The sequence below is a fragment of the Osmia lignaria genome, chromosome 10 (assembly GCF_051020975.1).
Source record: "Osmia lignaria lignaria isolate PbOS001 chromosome 10, iyOsmLign1, whole genome shotgun sequence".
Taxonomy (NCBI): domain Eukaryota; kingdom Metazoa; phylum Arthropoda; class Insecta; order Hymenoptera; family Megachilidae; genus Osmia; species Osmia lignaria.
In genome coordinates this window covers 1,961,522-1,982,682 of record NC_135041.1, presented here as the reverse complement: position 1 = coordinate 1,982,682, position 21,161 = coordinate 1,961,522, and the positions used below count along the sequence as shown (strand labels likewise).

The window sequence follows — 21,161 nt, the reverse complement described above, 5'->3', positions numbered from 1 at the left end:
ATGATGTTGTTATTAAATGTAGCTACCTTGATCTGTGGGAAGGGATCAGTATATTACATTATATCTAATGTAGATATAGTACTAATGATATTGTTATTAAAGGTAGGTACCTTGATCTGTGGGCAGGGATCAGTATATTACATTATACCTAATGTAGATATGTCAATAACGATATTGCTATTATATGTACATTGATCTGTGGGAAGTAATCAGTATATTACATTATATGTAATGTGGATATAGTACTAATGATATTCTTATTAAATGTAGGTACATTGGTCTGTGGGCAGGGATCAGTATATTACATTATATCTAATGTAGATGTAGTAATAATGATATTGTTATTAAATGTAGGCACCTTGATCTGTGGACAGTGATCAGCATATTACATTGTATCTAATGTAGATATAGTAATAATGATAGCGCTATTAAATATACATTGATCTGTGGGCAGGGATTAGTATATTACATCATATCTCATGTAGATATAGTAATAATGATATTGTTATTAAATGTAGCTACCTTGATCTGTGGGCAGGGATCAGTATATTACATTATATCCAATATAGAAATAGTAATAATGATATTGTTATTATATGTACATTGATCTGTGGGAAGGGATCAGTATATTACATTATATGTAATGTGGATATAGTACTAATGATATTGTTATGAAATGTAGGTACATTGATCAGTGAGGAGGGATCAGTATATTACATTATACCTAATGTAGATATGGCAATAACGATATTGCTATTATATGTACATTGATCTGTGGGAAGTAATCAGTATATTACATTATATGTAATGTGGATATAGTACTAATGATATTCTTATTAAATGTAGGTACATTGATCTGTGGGCAGGGATCAGTATATTACATTATATCTAATGTAGATGTAGTAATAATGATATTGTTATTAAATGTAGGCACCTTGATCTGTGGACAGTGATCAGCATATTACATTGTATCTAATATAGATATAGTAATAATGATATCGCTATTAAATATACATTGATCTCTGGGCAGGGATTAGTATATTACATCATATCTCATGTAGATGTAGTAATAATGATATTGTTATTAAATGTAGCTACCTTGATCTGTGGGAAGGGATCAGTATATTACATTATATCCAAGGTAGATATAGTATGAATGATGTTGTTATTAAATGTACATTGATCTGTGGGAAGGAATCCGTATATTGCATTATATTTAATGTAGATATAGTAATAATGATATTGTTATTAAATGTAGATACCTTGATCTGTGGGAAGGAATCAGTATATTACATTATATCTAATGTAGATATAGTACTAATGATATTGTTATTAAAGGTAGGTACCTTGATCTGTGGGCAGGGATCAGTATATTACATTATATCTAATGAAGATATAGTAATAATGATATTGTTATGAAATGTAGGTACATCGATCTGTGAGGAGGGATCAGTATATTACACTATACCTAATGTAGATATGGCAATAACGATATTGCTATTATATGTACATTGATCTGTGGGAAGTAATCAGTATATTACATTGTATGTAATGTAGATGTAGTAATAATGATATTGTTATTAAATGTAGGCACCTTGATATGTGGACAGGGATCAGTATATCACATTATATCTAATGTAGATATAGTAATAATGATATCGCTATTAAATATACATTGTTCTGTGGGCAGGCATTAGTATATTACATCATATCTCATGTAGATATAGTAATAATGATATTGTTATTAAAGGTAGGTACCTTGGTCTGTGGACAGGGATCAGTATATTACATTATATCTAATGTAGATATAGTAATAATGATATCGCTTTTAAATATACATTGATCTGTGGGCAGGGATTAGTATATTACATCATATCTCATGTATATATATTATGAATGATGTTGTTGTTAAATATAGGTACATTGAACTGTGGGCAGGGATCAGTATATTACTTTATATCTAATGTAGATGTAGTAATAATGATGTTGTTATTAAATGTAGCTACCTTGATCTGGGGGAAGGGATCAGTATATTACATTATATCCAATTTAGCTAAAGCATGAATGATGTTATTAAATGTACAATGATCTGTACGATGTAGTCAATACATTACATTATACCTAATGTAGATATAGTAATAACGATTTTGCTATTATATGTACATTGATCTGTGGGAAGGGATCAGTATATTACATCATATCCATTGTAGATATAGTATGAATGATATTGTTGTTAAATGTAGCTACCTTGATCTGTGGGAAGGGATCAGTATATTACATTATATCCAATGTAGATATAGTACTAATGCTATTGTTATTAAATGTAGCTACCTTGATCTGTGGGAAGGGATCAGTATATTACATTATATCCAATTTAGCTATAGCATGAACGATGTTATTAAATGTACATTGAGCTGTGGGACGGAATCCGTATATTGCATTATATCTAGTGTAGATACAGTAATAATGATATTGTTATTAAATGCAGATACCTTGATCTGTGGGAAGGAATCAGTATATTACATTATATCTAATGTAGATATAGTACTAATGATATTGTTATTAAAGGTAGGTACATTGATCTGTGGACAGGGATCAGTATATTACATTATATCTAATGTAGATGTAGCAATAATGATATCGGTATTAAATATACATTGATCTGTGGGCAGGGATTAGAATATTACATCATATCTCATGTAGATATTGTGATAATGATATTGTTATTAAATGTAGCTACCTTGATCTGTGGGGAGGGATCAGTATATTACATTATATCCAATTTAGCTATAGCATGAATGATGTTATTAGACGTACAATGATCTGTAGGATGTAGTCAATACATTGCATTATACCTAATGTAGATATAATAATCACGATTTTGCTATTATATGTACATTGACCTGTGGGAAGTGATCAGTATATTACATTATATCCAATGTAGATATAGTATGAATGATGTTGTTATTAAATGTACATTGATCTGTGGGAAGGAATCCGTATATTGCATTATATCTAGTGTAGATACAATAATAATGATATTGGTATTAAATGCAGATACCTTGATCTGTGGGAAGGAATCAGTATATCACATTATATCTAATGTAGATATAGTACTAATGATATTGTTATTAAAGGTAGGTACCTTGATGTGTGGGCAGGGATCAGTATGTTACATTATACCTAATGTAGATATAGTAATAACGATTTTGCTATTATATGTACATTGATCTGTGGGAAGGGATCAGTATATTACATTATACCCAAGGTAGATATAGTATGAATGATGTTGTTATTAAATGTACGTTGATCTGTGGGAAGGAATCCGTATATTGCATTATATCTAGTGTAGATATAGGAATAATGATATTGTTATGAAATGTAGATACCTTGATCTGTGGGAAGGAATCAGTATATTACATTATATCTAATGTAGATATAGTACTTGATTGTATCACGCGGGTCTTGCGTGGGTGGGCTGGCTGCCCTTATCAAAGGACTGAAGATCGAGGAGGATTGATAAACTTTGCACGTAGATTATAACAAACACAAACTATACTTATTCACAATATGTATGACACAACCCACACGAACAACGAATAAAATGATGAAAAAATACAATTTGATGAACGAACGATTGATGTGATGAGCGAACGATTGGTTTGGCGAACTTTACTTTAAACGGTTTGGTGTGATTGAGGTGCTCGTTAACGAACGAATGAACGTTTGGAGTGCGATCGATTTTCTAGCGCACGTGACGCGAGTGCGCATGAGCGTATTATAGATGAGCGTTATCGACGGTTCGCGTAGATCCCTAGGAGGATCCCTACTTTATCCGTAACATACCGCCCCCCTGTTGAATGGGTACATTCAACAGAGAGAGACGATTGCACTTTGTGGTTTGGTGAATGAACGCTTGCATGTGCCATCCTTTTGTTTCGAGCGAAAAATTGACGCACGGGTAAGTACAGTTATCTTAACCTAATCACACGCAATATTACTTTAGTCTGAAGTTGGTTACAAATGACATGCAGTACTGTATGGTTCTACTACGCAGTTGCTTTTACTACGTCGTATTGTTTGTCTCGCCATTGATAGGAATCGGTAGGAAGCAGAGCCTTGATATCGGACGTTTGTATTCGGATCGTGCTGTTTTTACTGTGACGACGCGTACGAGGCCATCTTCGCCGGGATGGCATGCGGTTATACGTCCGAGTTCCCATTTGCTGGGAGGTCGATTCGGATTTCGGATCAAGACTAGTTGGCCGACCTTTAACAGTTTTTTCACAATCTGCCATTTTGGACGCTGATGCAACGTATGTAAGTAATCGTTTTGCCACGATTTCCAGAATATTTCGGTTAATTTTTGAATGAGTTGCCAACGAGATAGCCTGTTGTCCCTCAGATCGAGTACACTTGGTTCTGGTGGTGCAACAAGAGGTGTCCCGATTAAGAAATGGCCTGGTGTCAACGCTTGACAGTCATCAATGCACTCGGACATTGGTGCTAATGGTCGTGAGTTCAAACACGCTTCTATGCGACACAATAATGTAGACAACTCTTCGAAGGTTAAAGTATAAGACCCTATAGTGCGTTTCATGTGATGTTTTAGGCTTTTTACGGCGGCCTCCCACAAACCTCCAAAATGAGGTGCATTCGGGGGCATGAAGTGCCATGCAACGCCGCTCGACGCTAGATGGTTCCTGAGGTCCGAGTTTTGAATTGCAGAATGGTACGCGGACGCGAGTTCACGATTCGCGCCTTGAAATGTCGTACCGTTGTCCGAATACATCGCCGCAGGAAGACCTCGCCGAGACACAAATCTTTGGTAAGCTGCTAGGAATGCCGACGAGCTGTAATCGCTCACGAGTTCAATGTGAATTGCTTTAATGGTAAGACATATAAAGACTGCGATATATGCTTTCGTAGATTTGTGTTCACGGCCTGGTGTCGTTCGAACTTGGATCGGGCCTGCGTAGTCGACCCCGGTGTGAATGAATGCACGTTCCACCTGATTTACGCGAGGTGCTGGCAAGTCCCCCATGAGCTCGTGAGGCACGGTGGCTCGTTCACGTGTACATGGAACACATTTGTAGAGAACAGCTCTTACTGTTGTTCTTGAATGCACGATCCAATACTGGTTACGTAAGCAAGCTAAGGTAAGCTGAGGCCCTGCATGTAGCAATTTACGATGTGTATGTTCAATTATGAGTGTTAGGAGAGGGTGAGAGCGGAGAATGATAGGAGTTTTAGCTTCTCCAGGTAGTTGCGAATGTGCGAGTCGCTCTTTGGCACGGATTAAGCCGTTCGCATCTATGTATGGAGCTAGAGTTCGAATTGAACTCGATTTCTTTACGGTTCTAGATGAAACAAGCGTTTTGAGCTCTTCGGGGAACATCTCCTGCTGCATTTGTCTCAGCCAAAGGAGTTCTGCTTGTCGAACGTCATCTGGGGCCAGAATAGCTGGTGTAGATTTGATTGATAAATTTGGGTTGGTTTGAGTACAGAAGCCTTTTTGTTCTGTTCGTGTTCGGAGCTTTCGTATAAAGATTTGAATCATTGCAGTGACTCGAAGAAGTTTCGGCCAGGAAGAGTAACGGTGAGCTAAGTCCCAGGTTATTGCCTGAACAGCCATGCAGGTGACGTCATGCGTTCTTTCCTCCAGTGGGGCATCAGGAGTTGACTGAGGAAAGGATCGCGGCCAAGCAGTTTGGTCTTCCCTTAACCACGAGGGACCGCACCACCATAATCGGTGAGTTTTTAATTGTTCAATTGAAATTCCACGAGACGCGCAATCTGCCGGATTGTCGTCCGTTGAAACATGATGCCAGTGGGCGTTTGGAATCAGTTCTTGTATTTTTGAAACCCTATTCGCGACAAATGTTTTCCAACGGGAGGGTGACTGGCTTACCCATGTCAACGTAATACTGGAGTCAGTCCAACTGTAGCGTCGAAACCTCTCCAACATGGAGAAGTCCCGTATTTCAGATTATGATAAGGAATGAGGTAGGTTCATAAATAAATTTAATAATAATTGAGCCAAAAACGTTTGATTTTATTGGCTCTCAAAAACGAAGGGGAAAAGCCATACGGCATAAAAACCCCTGATTCTTAAAATATATTAAAGATAAAAAGCGAATTGAAGCGAGGTGCGAGCGATCGCATGTAACGTTATCTTATATCGTATTTAAATTAGAATAATCACATATGAAGCGTGTATTTTGTACTGTGTAATGAGGGTGGTTATGTGGAATAACCAACCCTATCGTGTCGTTTTGTATTGAACAATAGTATCGAATCAGAGTGATTACAGGAAGTAACCACTCTACCGGGTCGTCGTCACGACCACGGATATCTTGTATGTAATTGTAATATGTGTATTCAGGGTGGTTACGTGATGTAACCAACCCTACGGGTCGTCGGTGTGACTGCAATAGTCACATCCGAACGACATCCGAGTAACCAGGGTGGTTACGTGATGTAACCAACCCTACGGGTCGTCGGTGTGACCGCAATAGTCACATCCGAACGACATCCGATTAATCGAAAGAGATTCGGCTCTTGCACTCGCGAACTAACCATATTACGACCGCGATCCGAACTGCCCGAAATCTTCAAGCTGACTGACTAAAAAAAGGCAAGCAAAAATACCCGGAAATCGCCTGAAAATTCTAGCATAAGAGGGGTGGCATTTGAAAATGTCCTTTCTTTCTTTCTTCCTATCGATGACGCACGAGGGGCAACGAAACCGTTAGGTCGTTTATTACTTGCACATGGGACCGAACCGAGCGAAAACCGATAGACAAAGGCCCTGCCTTGACTCGTCCTTCGAATCAAAGGGCTATTTCCGGCGACGAACGCGCTGGGCCTCTTAAGATCGTAAACCTCCCTCGATCGACAAAGGTTCTCAACCGCGTCCGAACACCAACAGTGACAAGCTATTGACTGCTCGTTCAGTGCGGTTTGGATAAATTTTAAGAGGCGAGCAAGGAGTAACGCCCCACATAGTTCGAGTCGTGGAACGCTTACACTTTTGACTGGTGCAACTCTAGATTTGGCCATCACAAGAGTGACACATACTGTGCCATCCTGGAGGATGCTCCTCGAATAAACGGCTGCGGAATATGCTGTGGTTGAGGCGTCGGAGAAACCATGAAGACTCTGTTTGATTCTGACTTTATTTGAGATTTTTCGGGGAATCGAAATATTTTCTAACTCCTGAAGTTGCTGACAGAATTCCTGCCATTTTATGAGGCTTTCCGGGGGGACAACTTCGTCCCATCCGCAGTTCAGAGACCATAGCCTTTGGATGAGAATCTTTATTGATATTACAACTGGGGCGATCCATCCCATGGGATCGAAAATTTTTGTAATCGCAGACAGGATTGTTCGTTTGGTAGATCCGAAGTTGGTTTGAATTGGAACTTGGAACTGAAAAGGAATCTAACGCGGGGTTCCAGATCAATCCTAAGACTGAAACTGTTTCGGTTGCATTCAACGATTTACTTAGAGCGAGACCGTGATCAGTTGGATCGATATCTGATAGTAAAGTGGAGTCGTTACTTGCCCACTTTCTTAAGGAAAAGCCACCCCTTTTGAGGAGCTCTATTGTTTGGTTTCGTATGTGACGCAACGACTGAATGGAGTCACCCCCGAAGAGGAAATCATCGACATAGGCTTGATTATTGAGGACGTAGCTAGCGTCTGGATAATTGAAGCCCGCGTCTTGATTTAATTGTTGGAGAAATCGCAGTGCTAAGTATGGGGCTGAAGTGGTCCCGTAGGTGACTGTAAGAAGTTGATATTCTTTCACCGGGTCGGTTTGATCGTTACGCCACAGTATGCGTTGAAAATCTCTATCTCTCGAATCGATTAGGATTTGCCGGTACATTTTGGCAATGTCGGTTGTATACACGTATTGAAATTGGCGCCAACGGACAAGGATCGCAGCTAGATCCTTTTGCAATTTTGGTCCACTCAGCAGGTGGTCATTTAAGGATTTCCCATTGGAGGTGCGCCTAGATGCGTTAAACACAACACGCAGACGCGTGGTTGCACTTGTGCTTCGAAATACGGCATGATGAGGAATATAATAAGTTGGATTATTGGATGTAATGTGAGCCTGATTGATCTCTCTCATATGGCCAAGAGACTCATACTCGGAGAGGAAATTGCAATATTCCTGATAAGTGGTTTGGTTCTGATGAAGACGATTTTCTTGTGAACGAAGACTTCTTAATGCTCCTAATCGCGATTCGCCTAATTCAATGGGTGGGTCGGTTTTGAATGGTAACCGCACAACATAGCGGCCCTCGGGTGTCCGCGTATGCGTTTCTCTGAAATGACTTTCGCATTTTTGTTCCTCAGGTGTCAACATAACCTTGCCAGGAAGGTCCTCGAGTTCCCAGAAACGCTTGAGATTTTGATCGAGAGCTTCGAGAAGCGAGATGTGGTGGATATTGACTGAGGACATAGGAAATTCGGCCGGAAGAGGACCGGATAAGATTCAACCCAGGGTTGTGTGTTGGGCTGTAGGTGTACATGCTGAGCCCTGCCTTACCTCGTGCAACAAAAGCTGTCCATAAATATCCGCTCCGATTATAAGATCAATGGGATCAGAGCTCATGGGGTCCTCGTCTGCTAGCTTCAACCCTGAAAGGTGAGAGAGAGTAGCGATTGAATTATTTCGCGATGGAACGTACCTCGTTAATGCGGTCATGACAATCGCGGTTGTCGAATATGCAGGCTCGTTTTTCGTCGCAGGGGTGATGAGAATGTCGGCGACATGGCGTGCGACTGATTGAATTTCGCCAATTCCAGTGATCTGGGTGGTTCGTCGTACTCGTTCGAGGCGAAGTGATTGCGCTAGATGTTCGGAAATGAGCGTTGCCGCTGATCCTTGGTCGAGCAACGCTCTTGCAATGACGCACCGACCTGCTAGTGAATGCACTCGTACCCTTGCTGTTGAAAGGAGTATTCTAGTGTGAATAGGTGATTTAAATGCGAAATTAGAACTTATCTCTACTCCTTCTTCCGAAGTGTTAGAACTTGTTCCTTGTGGTGTGGCGCGGGCTTCGTTGCTGGTTCGAAAATGCAGCAACGTGTGGTGCTTCTGTTGACACTCCTTGCAATGATGAGTACTCGTGCATTGCACTGCTGCGTGTTTGACCGAGAAGCAGTTCACGCATCGTTTTTGTTGTTTTAAAATATTGTACCGCTCGGATGGTGTTTTCGCTAAAAAGGTTGGACATTGATAAAGTAAATGATTTTGTTTACACACTGCGCATAAAATCTTGTACGTTGTGGTAGAATTAATTGATAATGGTTTCGATTTAAGGTGTTTGACTTTATCTGACTCGTTTGGTTTCTCGCGTTTACTTGTTGGCAACGCTTCTAACGCCCGGATTCTTTTCTCTAAAAACGTATCGAATTCTTCGTAGGTCGGAAACTCTGTGGAATCCCCGAGATTAAACTCCCACGCTTTACGTGACGCACGATCCAATTTTTGTGAGCCTAAAAATACAATAATATCGCTCCACGCTTCTGTTGGGCGTTGAAGGTTTCGTAACATTTGAATTGATATATTTATGTTATCCCGTAACGATCGGAGTTCCGAAGGAGTTTCGGACGAAACGGACGGTAAAGAAAACAATGTATTTAAATGGGTTGAGACTAACCGACGCTTGTTGTCATACCGTGATGTTATTATTTGCCACGCTACTTCGAAATTATTTTCTGTTACAGGTAAATGACTCACCGCTCGGCTAGCGTCGCCCTTTAGCGACGAACACAAAAAATGTAGGCGATCGACGTTGGACAACGTGTCATTATTTATTACCATGGATGTAAAGCGGTCGCGGAACGACTCCCACTCTTCGAAGGCTCCCTCGAAGGTCGGAAGGTGAATCCTCGGTAGGTGAGTTGCTGGTGGTCGTGACGTCATCGAATTTGAAAAGCTGCCGTTGGGAGCTGAATTGTCAGGCGAAGGAGAAACCTTGTAAAGGGTTTCGGCCATGAAGTCCTGGGCTTCTTGATAGCGTTCTTCACAGATTGAAAATTGGTCCTCCACGAAGTAGGATGCACTGGTTTTCGTTCTTGGGTCTGCATTTGCAGCGATTTTTGCGTGCAGATCCTGGCATTGTAAAAATGCTTCTTTCAGCATTGCCATCCGGTTCTGTGTGGTAGCTGCAGTCATTTTTGATTGACCTAGCTTTTTAAAATTGGCGAGCGCTCGTTCTATTGAACGCATCGTTTGTGTTTGTTTTTGGATCAGTTCTTCTAACGAACTCATGGTCGTTAACGGTTTGAATTTTGATTACAGATCTGTGTTTTACCAGCTTTCTTTCCCTCGACTCCAATCCGGCTCGAAGGACCAAACAATGATTGTATCACGCGGGTCTTGCGTGGGTGGGCTGGCTGCCCTTATCAAAGGACTGAAGATCGAGGAGGATTGATAAACTTTGCACGTAGATTATAACAAACACAAACTATATTTATTCACAATATGTATGACAACCCACACGAACAACGAATAAAATGATGAAAAAATACAATTTGATGAACGAACGATTGATGTGATGAGCGAACGATTGGTTTGGCGAACTTTACTTTAAACGGTTTGGTGTGATTGAGGTGCTCGTTAAGGAATGAATGAACGTTTGAAGTGCGATCGATTTTCTAGCGCACGTGACGCGAGTGCGCATGAGCGTATTATAGATGAGCGTTATCGACGGTTCGCGTAGATCCCTAGGAGGATCCCTACTTTATCCGTAACAGTACTAATGATATTGTTATTAAAGGTAGGTACCTTGATCTGTGGGTAGGGATCAGTATACTACATTATATCCAATGTAGATATAGTATGAATGATGTTGTTGTTAAATGTACATTGATCTGTGGGAAGGGATCAGTATATTACATTATATCCAATTTAGCTATAGCATGAATGATGTTATTAAATGTACATTGATCTGTGGGAAGGAATCAGTATATTACATTATATCTAATGTAGATATAGTACTAATGATATTGTTATTAAATGTAGGTACATTGATCTGTGGACAGGGATCAGTATATTACATTATATCTAATGTAGATATAGTACTAATGATATTGTTATTAAATGTAGGTACATTGATCTGTGGGCAAGGATCTGTATATTACATTATATCTAAGGTAGATGTAGTACTAATGATATTGTGATTAAAGGTAGGTACCTTGATCTGTGGGCAGGGATCAGTATATTACATTATATCTAATGTAGAAATAGTAATAATGATATTGTTATTATATTTACATTGATCTGTGGGCAGGGATTAGTATATTACATCATATCTCATGTAGATATAGTAATAATGATATTGTTATTAAATGTAGCTACCTTGATCTGTGGGAAGGGATCAGTATATTACATTATATCCAATTCAGCTATAGCATGAATGATGTTATTAAATGTACAATGATCTGTAGGATGTAGTCAATACATTACATTATACCTAATGTAGATATAGTAATAACGATTTTGCTATTATATGTACATTGACCTGTGGAAAGGGATCAGTATATTCCATTATATCCAATGTAGATATAGTATGAATGATGTTGTTATTAAATGTACATTGATCCGTGGGAAGGAATCCGTATATTACATTATATCTAGTGTAGATATAGTAATAATGATATTGTTATTAAATGTAGATACCTTGATCTGTGGGAAGGAATCAGTATATTACATTATATCTAATGTAGAAATAGTAATAATGATATCCATATTAAATGTACATTGATCTGAGGAAAGGACTCAGTATATTACATTATATCTAATGTGGTTATAGTAATAATGATATTGTTATGATATGTACATTGATCTGTGGGAAAGGATCAGTATATTACATTCGATATAATGTAGATATAGTACCATTGATATTGTTATTAAATGTACACTGGTCTGTGCGAATAAACCAGTATATTACACTATATCCAATGTAGACATAGTACCAATGATATTGATATGTCATGTACATTGGTCTGTGGTAAGGGTTCAGTATACTACATTATATCCAATGTAGATATAGTATGAATGATGTTGTTGTTAAATGTACATTGATCTGTGGGAAGGAATCAGTATATTACATTATATGTAATGTGGATATAGTACTGATGATATTCTTATTAAATGTAGGTACATTGATCTGTGGGCAGGGATCAGTTTATTACATTATATCTAATGTAGATGTAGTAATACTGATATTGTTATTAAATGTAGGCTCCTTGATCTGTGGACAGTGATCAGTACATTACATTATATCTAATGTAGATTTAGTAATAATGATATCGCTATTAAATATACATTGATCTGTGGGCAGGGATTAGTGTATTACATCATATCTCATGTAGATATAGTATGGATGATGTTGTTATTACATATAGGTACATTGAACTGTGGGCAGGGATCAGTATATTACTTTATATGTAATGTATATGTAGTAATAATGATATTGTTATTAAATGTACCTACCTTGATCTGTGGGAAGGGATCAGTATATTACATTATATCTAATGTAGATATAGTAATAATGATATTGTTATGAAATGTAGGTACATTGATCTGTGAGGAGGGATCAGTATATTACATTATACCTAATGTAGATATGGCAATAACGATATTGCTATTATATGTACATTGACCTGTGGGAAGTAATCAGTATCTTACTTTATATCTAATGTAGATGTAGTAATAATCATATTGTTATTAAATGTAGCTACCTTGATGTGTGGGAAGGGATCAGTATATTACATTATATCTAAGGTATATATAGTACTAATGATATTGTTATTAAATGTAGGCACCTTGATCTGTGGACAGGGATCAGTATATTACATTATATCTGATGTAGATATAGTAATAATGATATTGTTATGAAATGTAGGTACATTGATCTGTGAGCAGGGATCAGTATATTACATTATACCTAATGTAGATATGGCAATAACGATATTGCTATTATATGTACATTGATCTGTGGGAAGTAATCAGTATATTACATTATATGTAATGTGGATATAGTACTAATGATATTCTTATTAAATGTAGGTACATTGATCTGTGGGCAGGGATTAGTATATTACACCATATCTCATGTAGATATAGTATGAATGATGTTGTTATTAAATATAGATACTTTGATCTGTGGGCAGGAACCAGTATATCACATTATATCTAATGTAGATATAGTACTAATGATATTGTTATTAAAGGTAGGTACCTTGATCTGTGGGCAGGGATCAGTATATTACATTATATATAATGTAGAAATAGTAATAATGATATTGTTATTATATGTACATTGATCTGTGGGAAGGGATCAGTATATTACATTATATGTAATGTGGATATAGTACTAATGATATTGTTATTAAATGTAGGTACATTGATCTGTGGACAGGGATCAGTATATTACATTATATCTATTGTAGATATAGTAATAATGATATCGGTATTATATATACATTGATCTGTGGGCAGGGATTAGTATATTAAATCATATCTCATGTATATATATTATGAATGATGTTGTTATTAAATATGGGTACATTGAACTGTGGGCAGGGATCAGTATATTGCTTTATACCTAATGTAGATATAGTAATAATGATATCGCTATTAAATATACATTGATCTGTGGGCAGGGATTAGTATATTACATTATACCTAATGTAGATATGGCAATAACGATATTGCTATTATATGTACATTGATCTGTGGGAAGTAATCAGTATATTACATTATATGTAATGTGGATATATTACTAATGATATTCTTATTGAATGTAGGTACATTCTGTGGGCAGGGATCAGTATATTACATTATATCTAATGTAGAAATAGTAATAATGGTTTCCATATTAAATGTACATTGATCTGAGGAAAGGACTCAGTATATTACATTATATCTAATGTAATTATAGTAATAACGATTTTGCTATTATATGTACGTTGCCCTGTGTGAAGTGATCAGTATATTACACTATATATCCAATGTAGATATAGTATGAATGATGTTGTTATTAAATGTACATTGATCTGTAGGAAGGAATCCGTATATTGCATTATATCTAGAGGTGATATAGTAATAATGCTATTGTTATTAAATGCAGATACCTTGATCTGTGGGAAGGAATCAGTATATCACATTATATCTAATGTAGATATAGTACTAATGATATTGTTATTAAAGGTAGGTACCTTGATCTGTGGGCTGGGATCAGTATATGACATTATATCTAATGTAGAAATAGTAATAATGATATTGTTATAATGTGTACATTGATCTGTGGGAAGGGATCAGTATATTACATTATATGTAATGTGGGTATAGTACTAATGATATTGTTATTAAATGTAGGTACATTGATATGTGGACAGGGATCAGAATATTACATTATATCTAATGTAGATTTAGTAATAATGATATCGCTATTAAATATACATTGTTCTGTGGGCAGGGATTAGTATATTACATCATATCTCATGTTGATATAGTACGAATGATGTTGTTATTAAATATAGGTACATTGAACTGTGGGCAGGGATCAGTATATTACTATATCTAATGTAGATGTAGTAATAATGATATTGTTATTAAATGTAGCTACCTTGATCTGTGGGAAGGCATCAGTATATTACATTATATCTAAGGTAGATATAGTACTAATGATATTGTTATTAAAGGTAGGTACCTTGATCTGTGGGCAGGGATCAGTATATTACATTATATCTAATGTAGATATACTAATAATGATATTGTTATGAAATGTAGGTACATTGATCTTTGAGCAGGGATCAGTATATTACATTATACCTAATGTAGATATGGCTATAATGATATTGCTATTATATGTACATTGATCTGTGGGAAGTAATCAGTATATTACATTATATGTAATGTGGATATAGTACTAATGATATTCTTATTAAATGTAGGTACATTGATCTGTGGGCAGGGATCAGTATATTACATTATACCTAATGTAGATATGGCAATAACGATATTGCTATTATATGTACATTGATCTGTGGGAAGTAATCAGTATATTACATTATATGTAATGTGGATATAGCACTAATGATATTGTTATTAAATGTAGGTACATTGATCTGTGGACAGGGATCAGTATATTACATTATATCTAATGTAGATATAGTAATAATGATATCGCTATTAAATATACATTGTTCTGTGGGCATGGATTAGTATATTACATCATATCTCATGTAGATATAGTATGAATGATGTTGTTATTAAATATAGGTACATTGAACTGTGGGCAGGGATCAGTATATTACTTTATATCTAATGTAGATGTAGTAATAATTATATTGTTATTAAATGTAGCTACCTTGATCTGTGGGAAGGCATCAGTATATTACATTATATCCAATTGAGCTATAGCATGAATGATGTTATTAAATGTACAATGATCTGTTGGATGTAGTCAATACATTACATTATACCCAAGGTAGATATAGTATGAATGATGTTGTTATTACATGTACATTGATCTGTGGGAAGGAATCCGTTTATTGCATTATATCTAGTGTAGATATAGTAATAATGATATTGTTATTAAATGTAGATACCTTGATCTGTGGGAAGGAATCAGTACATCACATTATATCTAATGTAGATATAGTACTAATGATATTGTTATTAAAGGTAGGTACATTGATCTGTGGACAGGGATCAGTATATTACATTATATCTAATGTAGATATAGTAATAATGATATCGCTATTAAATATACATTGATCTGTGGGCAGGGATTAGTATATTACATCATATCTCATGTATATATATTATGAATGATGTTGTTATTAAATATAGGTACATTGAACTGTGGGCAGGGATCAGTATATTACTTTATATCTAATGTAGATGTAGTAATAATTATATTGTTATTAAATGTAGCTACCTTGATCTGTGGGAAGGCATAAGTATATTACATTATATCTAAGGTAGATATAGTACTAATGATATTGTTATTAAAGGTACGTACCTTGATCTGTGGGCAGGGATCAGTATATTACATTATATCTAATGTAGATATACTAATAATGATATTGTTATGAAATGTAGGTACATTGATTTTTGAGCAGGGATCAGTATATTACATTATACCTAATGTAGATATGGCAATAACGATATTGCTATTATATGTACATTGATCTGTGGGAAGTAATCAGTATATTACATTATATGTAATGTGGATATAGTACTAATGATATTCTTATTAAATGTCGGTACATTAATCTGTGGGCAGGGATCAGTATATTACATTATACCCAATGTAGATATGGCAATATCGATATTGCTATTATATGTACATTGATCTGTGGGAAGTAGTCAGTATATTACATTATATGTAATGTGGATATAGTACTAATGATATTCTTATTAAATGTAGGTACATTCTGTGGGCAGGGATCAGTATATTACATTATATCCAATGTAGAAATAGTAATAATGAAATCCATATTAAATGTACATTGATCGGAGGAAAGGACTCAGTATATTACATTATATCTAATGTAGTTATAGTAATAACGGTTTTGCTATTATACGTACATTGACCTGTGGGAAGTGATCAGTATATTACATTATATCCAATGTAGATACAGTATGAATGATGTTGTTATTAAATGTACATTGATCTGTAGGAAGGAATCCGTATATTGCATTATATCTAGTGTAGATATAGTAATAATGCTATTGTTATTAAATGCAGATACCTTGATCTGTGGGAAGGCATCAGTATATTACATTATATCTAAGGTAGATATAGTACTAATGATATTGTTATTAAAGGTAGGTACCTTGATCTGTGGGCAGGGATCAGTATATTACATTATATCTAATGTAGATATACTAATAATGATATTGTTATGAAATGTAGGTACATTGATCTTTGAGCAGGGATCAGTATATTACATTATACCTAATGTAGATATGGCAATAACGATATTGCTATTATATGTACATTGATCTGTGGGAAGTAATCAGTATATTACATTATATGTAATGTGGATATAGTACTAATGATATTCTTATTAAATGTAGGTACATTGATCTGTGGGCAGGGATCAGTATATTACATTATACCTAATGTAGATATGGCAATAACGATATTGCTATTATATGTACATTGATCTGTGGGAAGTAATCGGTATATTACATTATATGTAATGTGGATATAGCACTAATGATATTGTTATTAAATGTAGGTACATTGATCTGTGGACAGGGATCAGTATATTACATTATATCTAATGTAGATATAGTAATAATGATATCGCTATTAAATATACATTGTTCTGTGGGCAGGGATTAGTATATTACATCATATCTCATGTAGATATAGTATGAATGATGTTGTTATTAAATATAGGTACATTGAACTGTGGGCAGGGATCAGTATATTACTTTATATCTAATGTAGATGTAGTAATAATTATATTGTTATTAAATGTAGCTACCTTGATCTGTGGGAAGGCATCAGTATATTACATTATATCTAAGGTAGATATAGTACTAATGATATTGTTATTAAAGGTAGGTACCTTGATCTGTGGGCAGGGATCAGTATATTACATTATATCTAATGTAGATATACTAATAATGATATTGTTATGAAATGTAGGTACATTGATTTTTGAGCAGGGATCAGTATATTACATTATACCTAATGTAGATATGGCAATAACGATATTGCTATTATATGTACATTGATCTGTGGGAAGTAATCAGTATATTACATTATATGTAATGTGGATATAGTACTAATGATATTCTTATTAAATGTCGGTACATTAATCTGTGGGCAGGGATCAGTATATTACATTATACCCAATGTAGATATGGCAATATCGATATTGCTATTATATGTACATTGATCTGTGGGAAGTAGTCAGTATATTACATTATATGTAATGTGGATATAGTACTAATGATATTCTTATTAAATGTAGGTACATTCTGTGGGCAGGGATCAGTATATTACATTATATCCAATGTAGAAATAGTAATAATGATATCCATATTAAATGTACATTGATCGGAGGAAAGGACTCAGTATATTACATTATATCTAATGTAGTTATAGTAATAACGGTTTTGCTATTATACGTACATTGACCTGTGGGAAGTGATCAGTATATTACATTATATCCAATGTAGATACAGTATGAATGATGTTGTTATTAAATGTACATTGATCTGTAGGAAGGAATCCGTATATTGCATTATATCTAGTGTAGATATAGTAATAATGCTATTGTTATTAAATGCAGATACCTTGATCTGTGGGAAGGCATCAGTATATTACATTATATCTAAGGTAGATATAGTACTAATGATATTGTTATTAAAGGTAGGTACCTTGATCTGTGGGCAGGGATCAGTATATTACATTATATCTAATGTAGATATACTAATAATGATATTGTTATGAAATGTAGGTACATTGATCTTTGAGCAGGGATCAGTATATTACATTATACCTAATGTAGATATGGCAATAACGATATTGCTATTATATGTACATTGATCTGTGGGAAGTAATCAGTATATTACATTATATGTAATGTGGATATAGTACTAATGATATTCTTATTAAATGTAGGTACATTGATCTGTGGGCAGGGATCAGTATATTACATTATACCTAATGTAGATATGGCAATAACGATATTGCTATTATATGTACATTGATCTGTGGGAAGTAATCGGTATATTACATTATATGTAATGTGGATATAGCACTAATGATATTGTTATTAAATGTAGGTACATTGATCTGTGGACAGGGATCAGTATATTACATTATATCTAATGTAGATATAGTAATAATGATATCGCTATTAAATATACATTGTTCTGTGGGCAGGGATTAGTATATTACATCATATCTCATGTAGATATAGTATGAATGATGTTGTTATTAAATATAGGTACATTGAACTGTGGGCAGGGATCAGTATATTACTTTATATCTAATGTAGATGTAGTAATAATTATATTGTTATTAAATGTAGCTACCTTGATCTGTGGGAAGGCATCAGTATATTACATTATATCTAAGGTAGATATAGTACTAATGATATTGTTATTAAAGGTAAGTACCTTGATCTGTGGGCAGGGATCAGTATATTACATTATATCTAATGTAGATATACTAATAATGATATTGTTATGAAATGTAGGTACATTGATTTTTGAGCAGGGATCAGTATATTACATTATACCTAATGTAGATATGGCAATAACGATATTGCTATTATATGTACATTGATCTGTGGGAAGTAATCAGTATATTACATTATATGTAATGTGGATATAGTACTAATGATATTCTTATTAAATGTAGGTACATTAATCTGTGGGCAGGGATCAGTATATTACATTATACCCAATGTAGATATGGCAATAACGATATTGCTATTATATGTACATTGATCTGTGGGAAGTAGTCAGTATATTACATTATATGTAATGTGGATATAGTACTAATGATATTCTTATTAAATGTAGGTACATTCTGTGGGCAGGGATCGGTATATTACATTATATCCAATGTAGAAATAGTAATAATGATATCCATATTAAATGTACATTGATCTGAGGAAGGGACTCAGTATATTACACTATATCTAATGTAGTTATAGTAATAACGGTTTTGCTATTATACGTACATTGACCTGTGGGAAGTGATCAGTATATTACATTATATCCAATGTAGATACAGTATGAATGATGTTGTTATTAAATGTACATTGATCTGTAGGAAGGAATCCGTATATTGCATTATATCTAGTGTAGATATAGTAATAATGCTATTGTTATTAAATGCAGATACCTTGATCTGTGGGAAGGCATCAGTATATTACATTATATCTAAGGTAGATATAGTACTAATGATATTGTTATTAAAGGTAGGTACCTTGATCTGTGGGCAGGGATCAGTATATTACATTATACCTAATGTAGATATGGCAATAACGATATTGCTATTATATGTACATTGATCTGTGGGAAGTAATCAGTATATTACATTATATGTAATGTGGATATAGTACTAATGATATTCTTATTAAATGTAGGTACATTAATCTGTGGGCAGGGATCAGTATTTTACATTATATCCAATGTAGATATGGCAATAACGATATTGCTATTATATGTACATTGCTCTGTGGGAAGTAGTCAGTATATTACATTATATGTAATGTGGATAGAGTACTAATGATATTCTTATTAAATGTAGGTACATTCTGTGGGCAGGGATCAGTATATTACATTATATCCAATGTAGAAATAGTAATAATGATATCCATATTAAATGTACATTGATCTGAGGAAAGGACTCAGTATATTACATTATATCTAATGTAGTTATAGTAATAACGGTTTTGCTATTATACGTACATTGACCTGTGGGAAGTGATCAGTATATTACATTATATCCAATGTAGATACAGTATGAATGATGTTGTTATTAAATGTACATTGATCTGTAGGAAGGAGTCCGTATATTGCATTATATCTAGTGTAGATATAGTAATAATGCTATTGTTATTAGATGCAGATACCTTGATCTGTGTGGAGGAATCAGTATATTACATTATATCTAATGTTGATATAGCAATAATGATGTCGCTATTAAATATACATTGATCTGTGGGCAGGGATTAGTATATTACATCATATCTCATGTAGATATAGTATGGATGATGTCGTTATTAAATATAGGTACATTGAACTGTGGGCAGGGATCAGTATATTACATTATATCTAAGGTAGATATAGTACTAATGATATTGTTATTAAAGGTAGGTACCTTGATCTGTGGGCAGGGATCAGTATATTACATTATACCTAATGTAGATATGGCAATAACGATATTGCTATTATATGTACATTGATCTGTGGGAAGTAATCAGTATATTACATTATATGTAATGTGGATATAGTACTAATGATATTCTTATTAAATGTAGGTACATTAATCTGTGGGCAGGGATCAGTATTTTACATTATATCCAATGTAGATATGGCAATAACGATATTGCTATTATATGTACATTGCTCTGTGGGAAGTAGTCAGTAT

At 34.9% G+C, this 21,161-nt stretch overlaps 3 protein-coding genes across 3 annotated transcripts; all 3 read right to left on the bottom strand.

Moving 5' to 3' along the window:
* Positions 1-4,066: 4,066 nt before the first annotated feature.
* On the bottom strand, positions 4,067-5,968 carry LOC143305755 (uncharacterized). Its single transcript, XM_076690557.1, has one exon. It carries the CDS (start codon positions 5,966-5,968, stop codon positions 4,067-4,069), a length of 1,902 nt encoding a protein of 633 aa, XP_076546672.1.
* A 1,209-nt stretch (positions 5,969-7,177) lies between these two features.
* LOC143305754 (uncharacterized) lies at positions 7,178-8,473 on the bottom strand. The gene has a single exon (XM_076690556.1). It carries the CDS (start codon positions 8,471-8,473, stop codon positions 7,178-7,180), a length of 1,296 nt encoding a protein of 431 aa, XP_076546671.1.
* Positions 8,474-8,506: 33 nt separating this feature from the next.
* Positions 8,507-10,291, bottom strand: LOC143305753 (uncharacterized). Its single transcript, XM_076690555.1, has one exon. It carries the CDS (start codon positions 10,289-10,291, stop codon positions 8,507-8,509), a length of 1,785 nt encoding a protein of 594 aa, XP_076546670.1.
* Positions 10,292-21,161: the final 10,870 nt, after the last annotated feature.

Bases quoted from the DNA above. Each gene is read 5' to 3' on its own strand.
- LOC143305753 (XM_076690555.1), bottom strand. From the start codon at position 10,291: ATGAGTTCGTTAGAAGAACTGATCCAAAAACAAACACAAACGATGCGT.
- LOC143305755 (XM_076690557.1), bottom strand. From the start codon at position 5,968: ATGTTGGAGAGGTTTCGACGCTACAGTTGGACTGACTCCAGTATTACG.
- LOC143305754 (XM_076690556.1), bottom strand. From the start codon at position 8,473: ATGTCCTCAGTCAATATCCACCACATCTCGCTTCTCGAAGCTCTCGAT.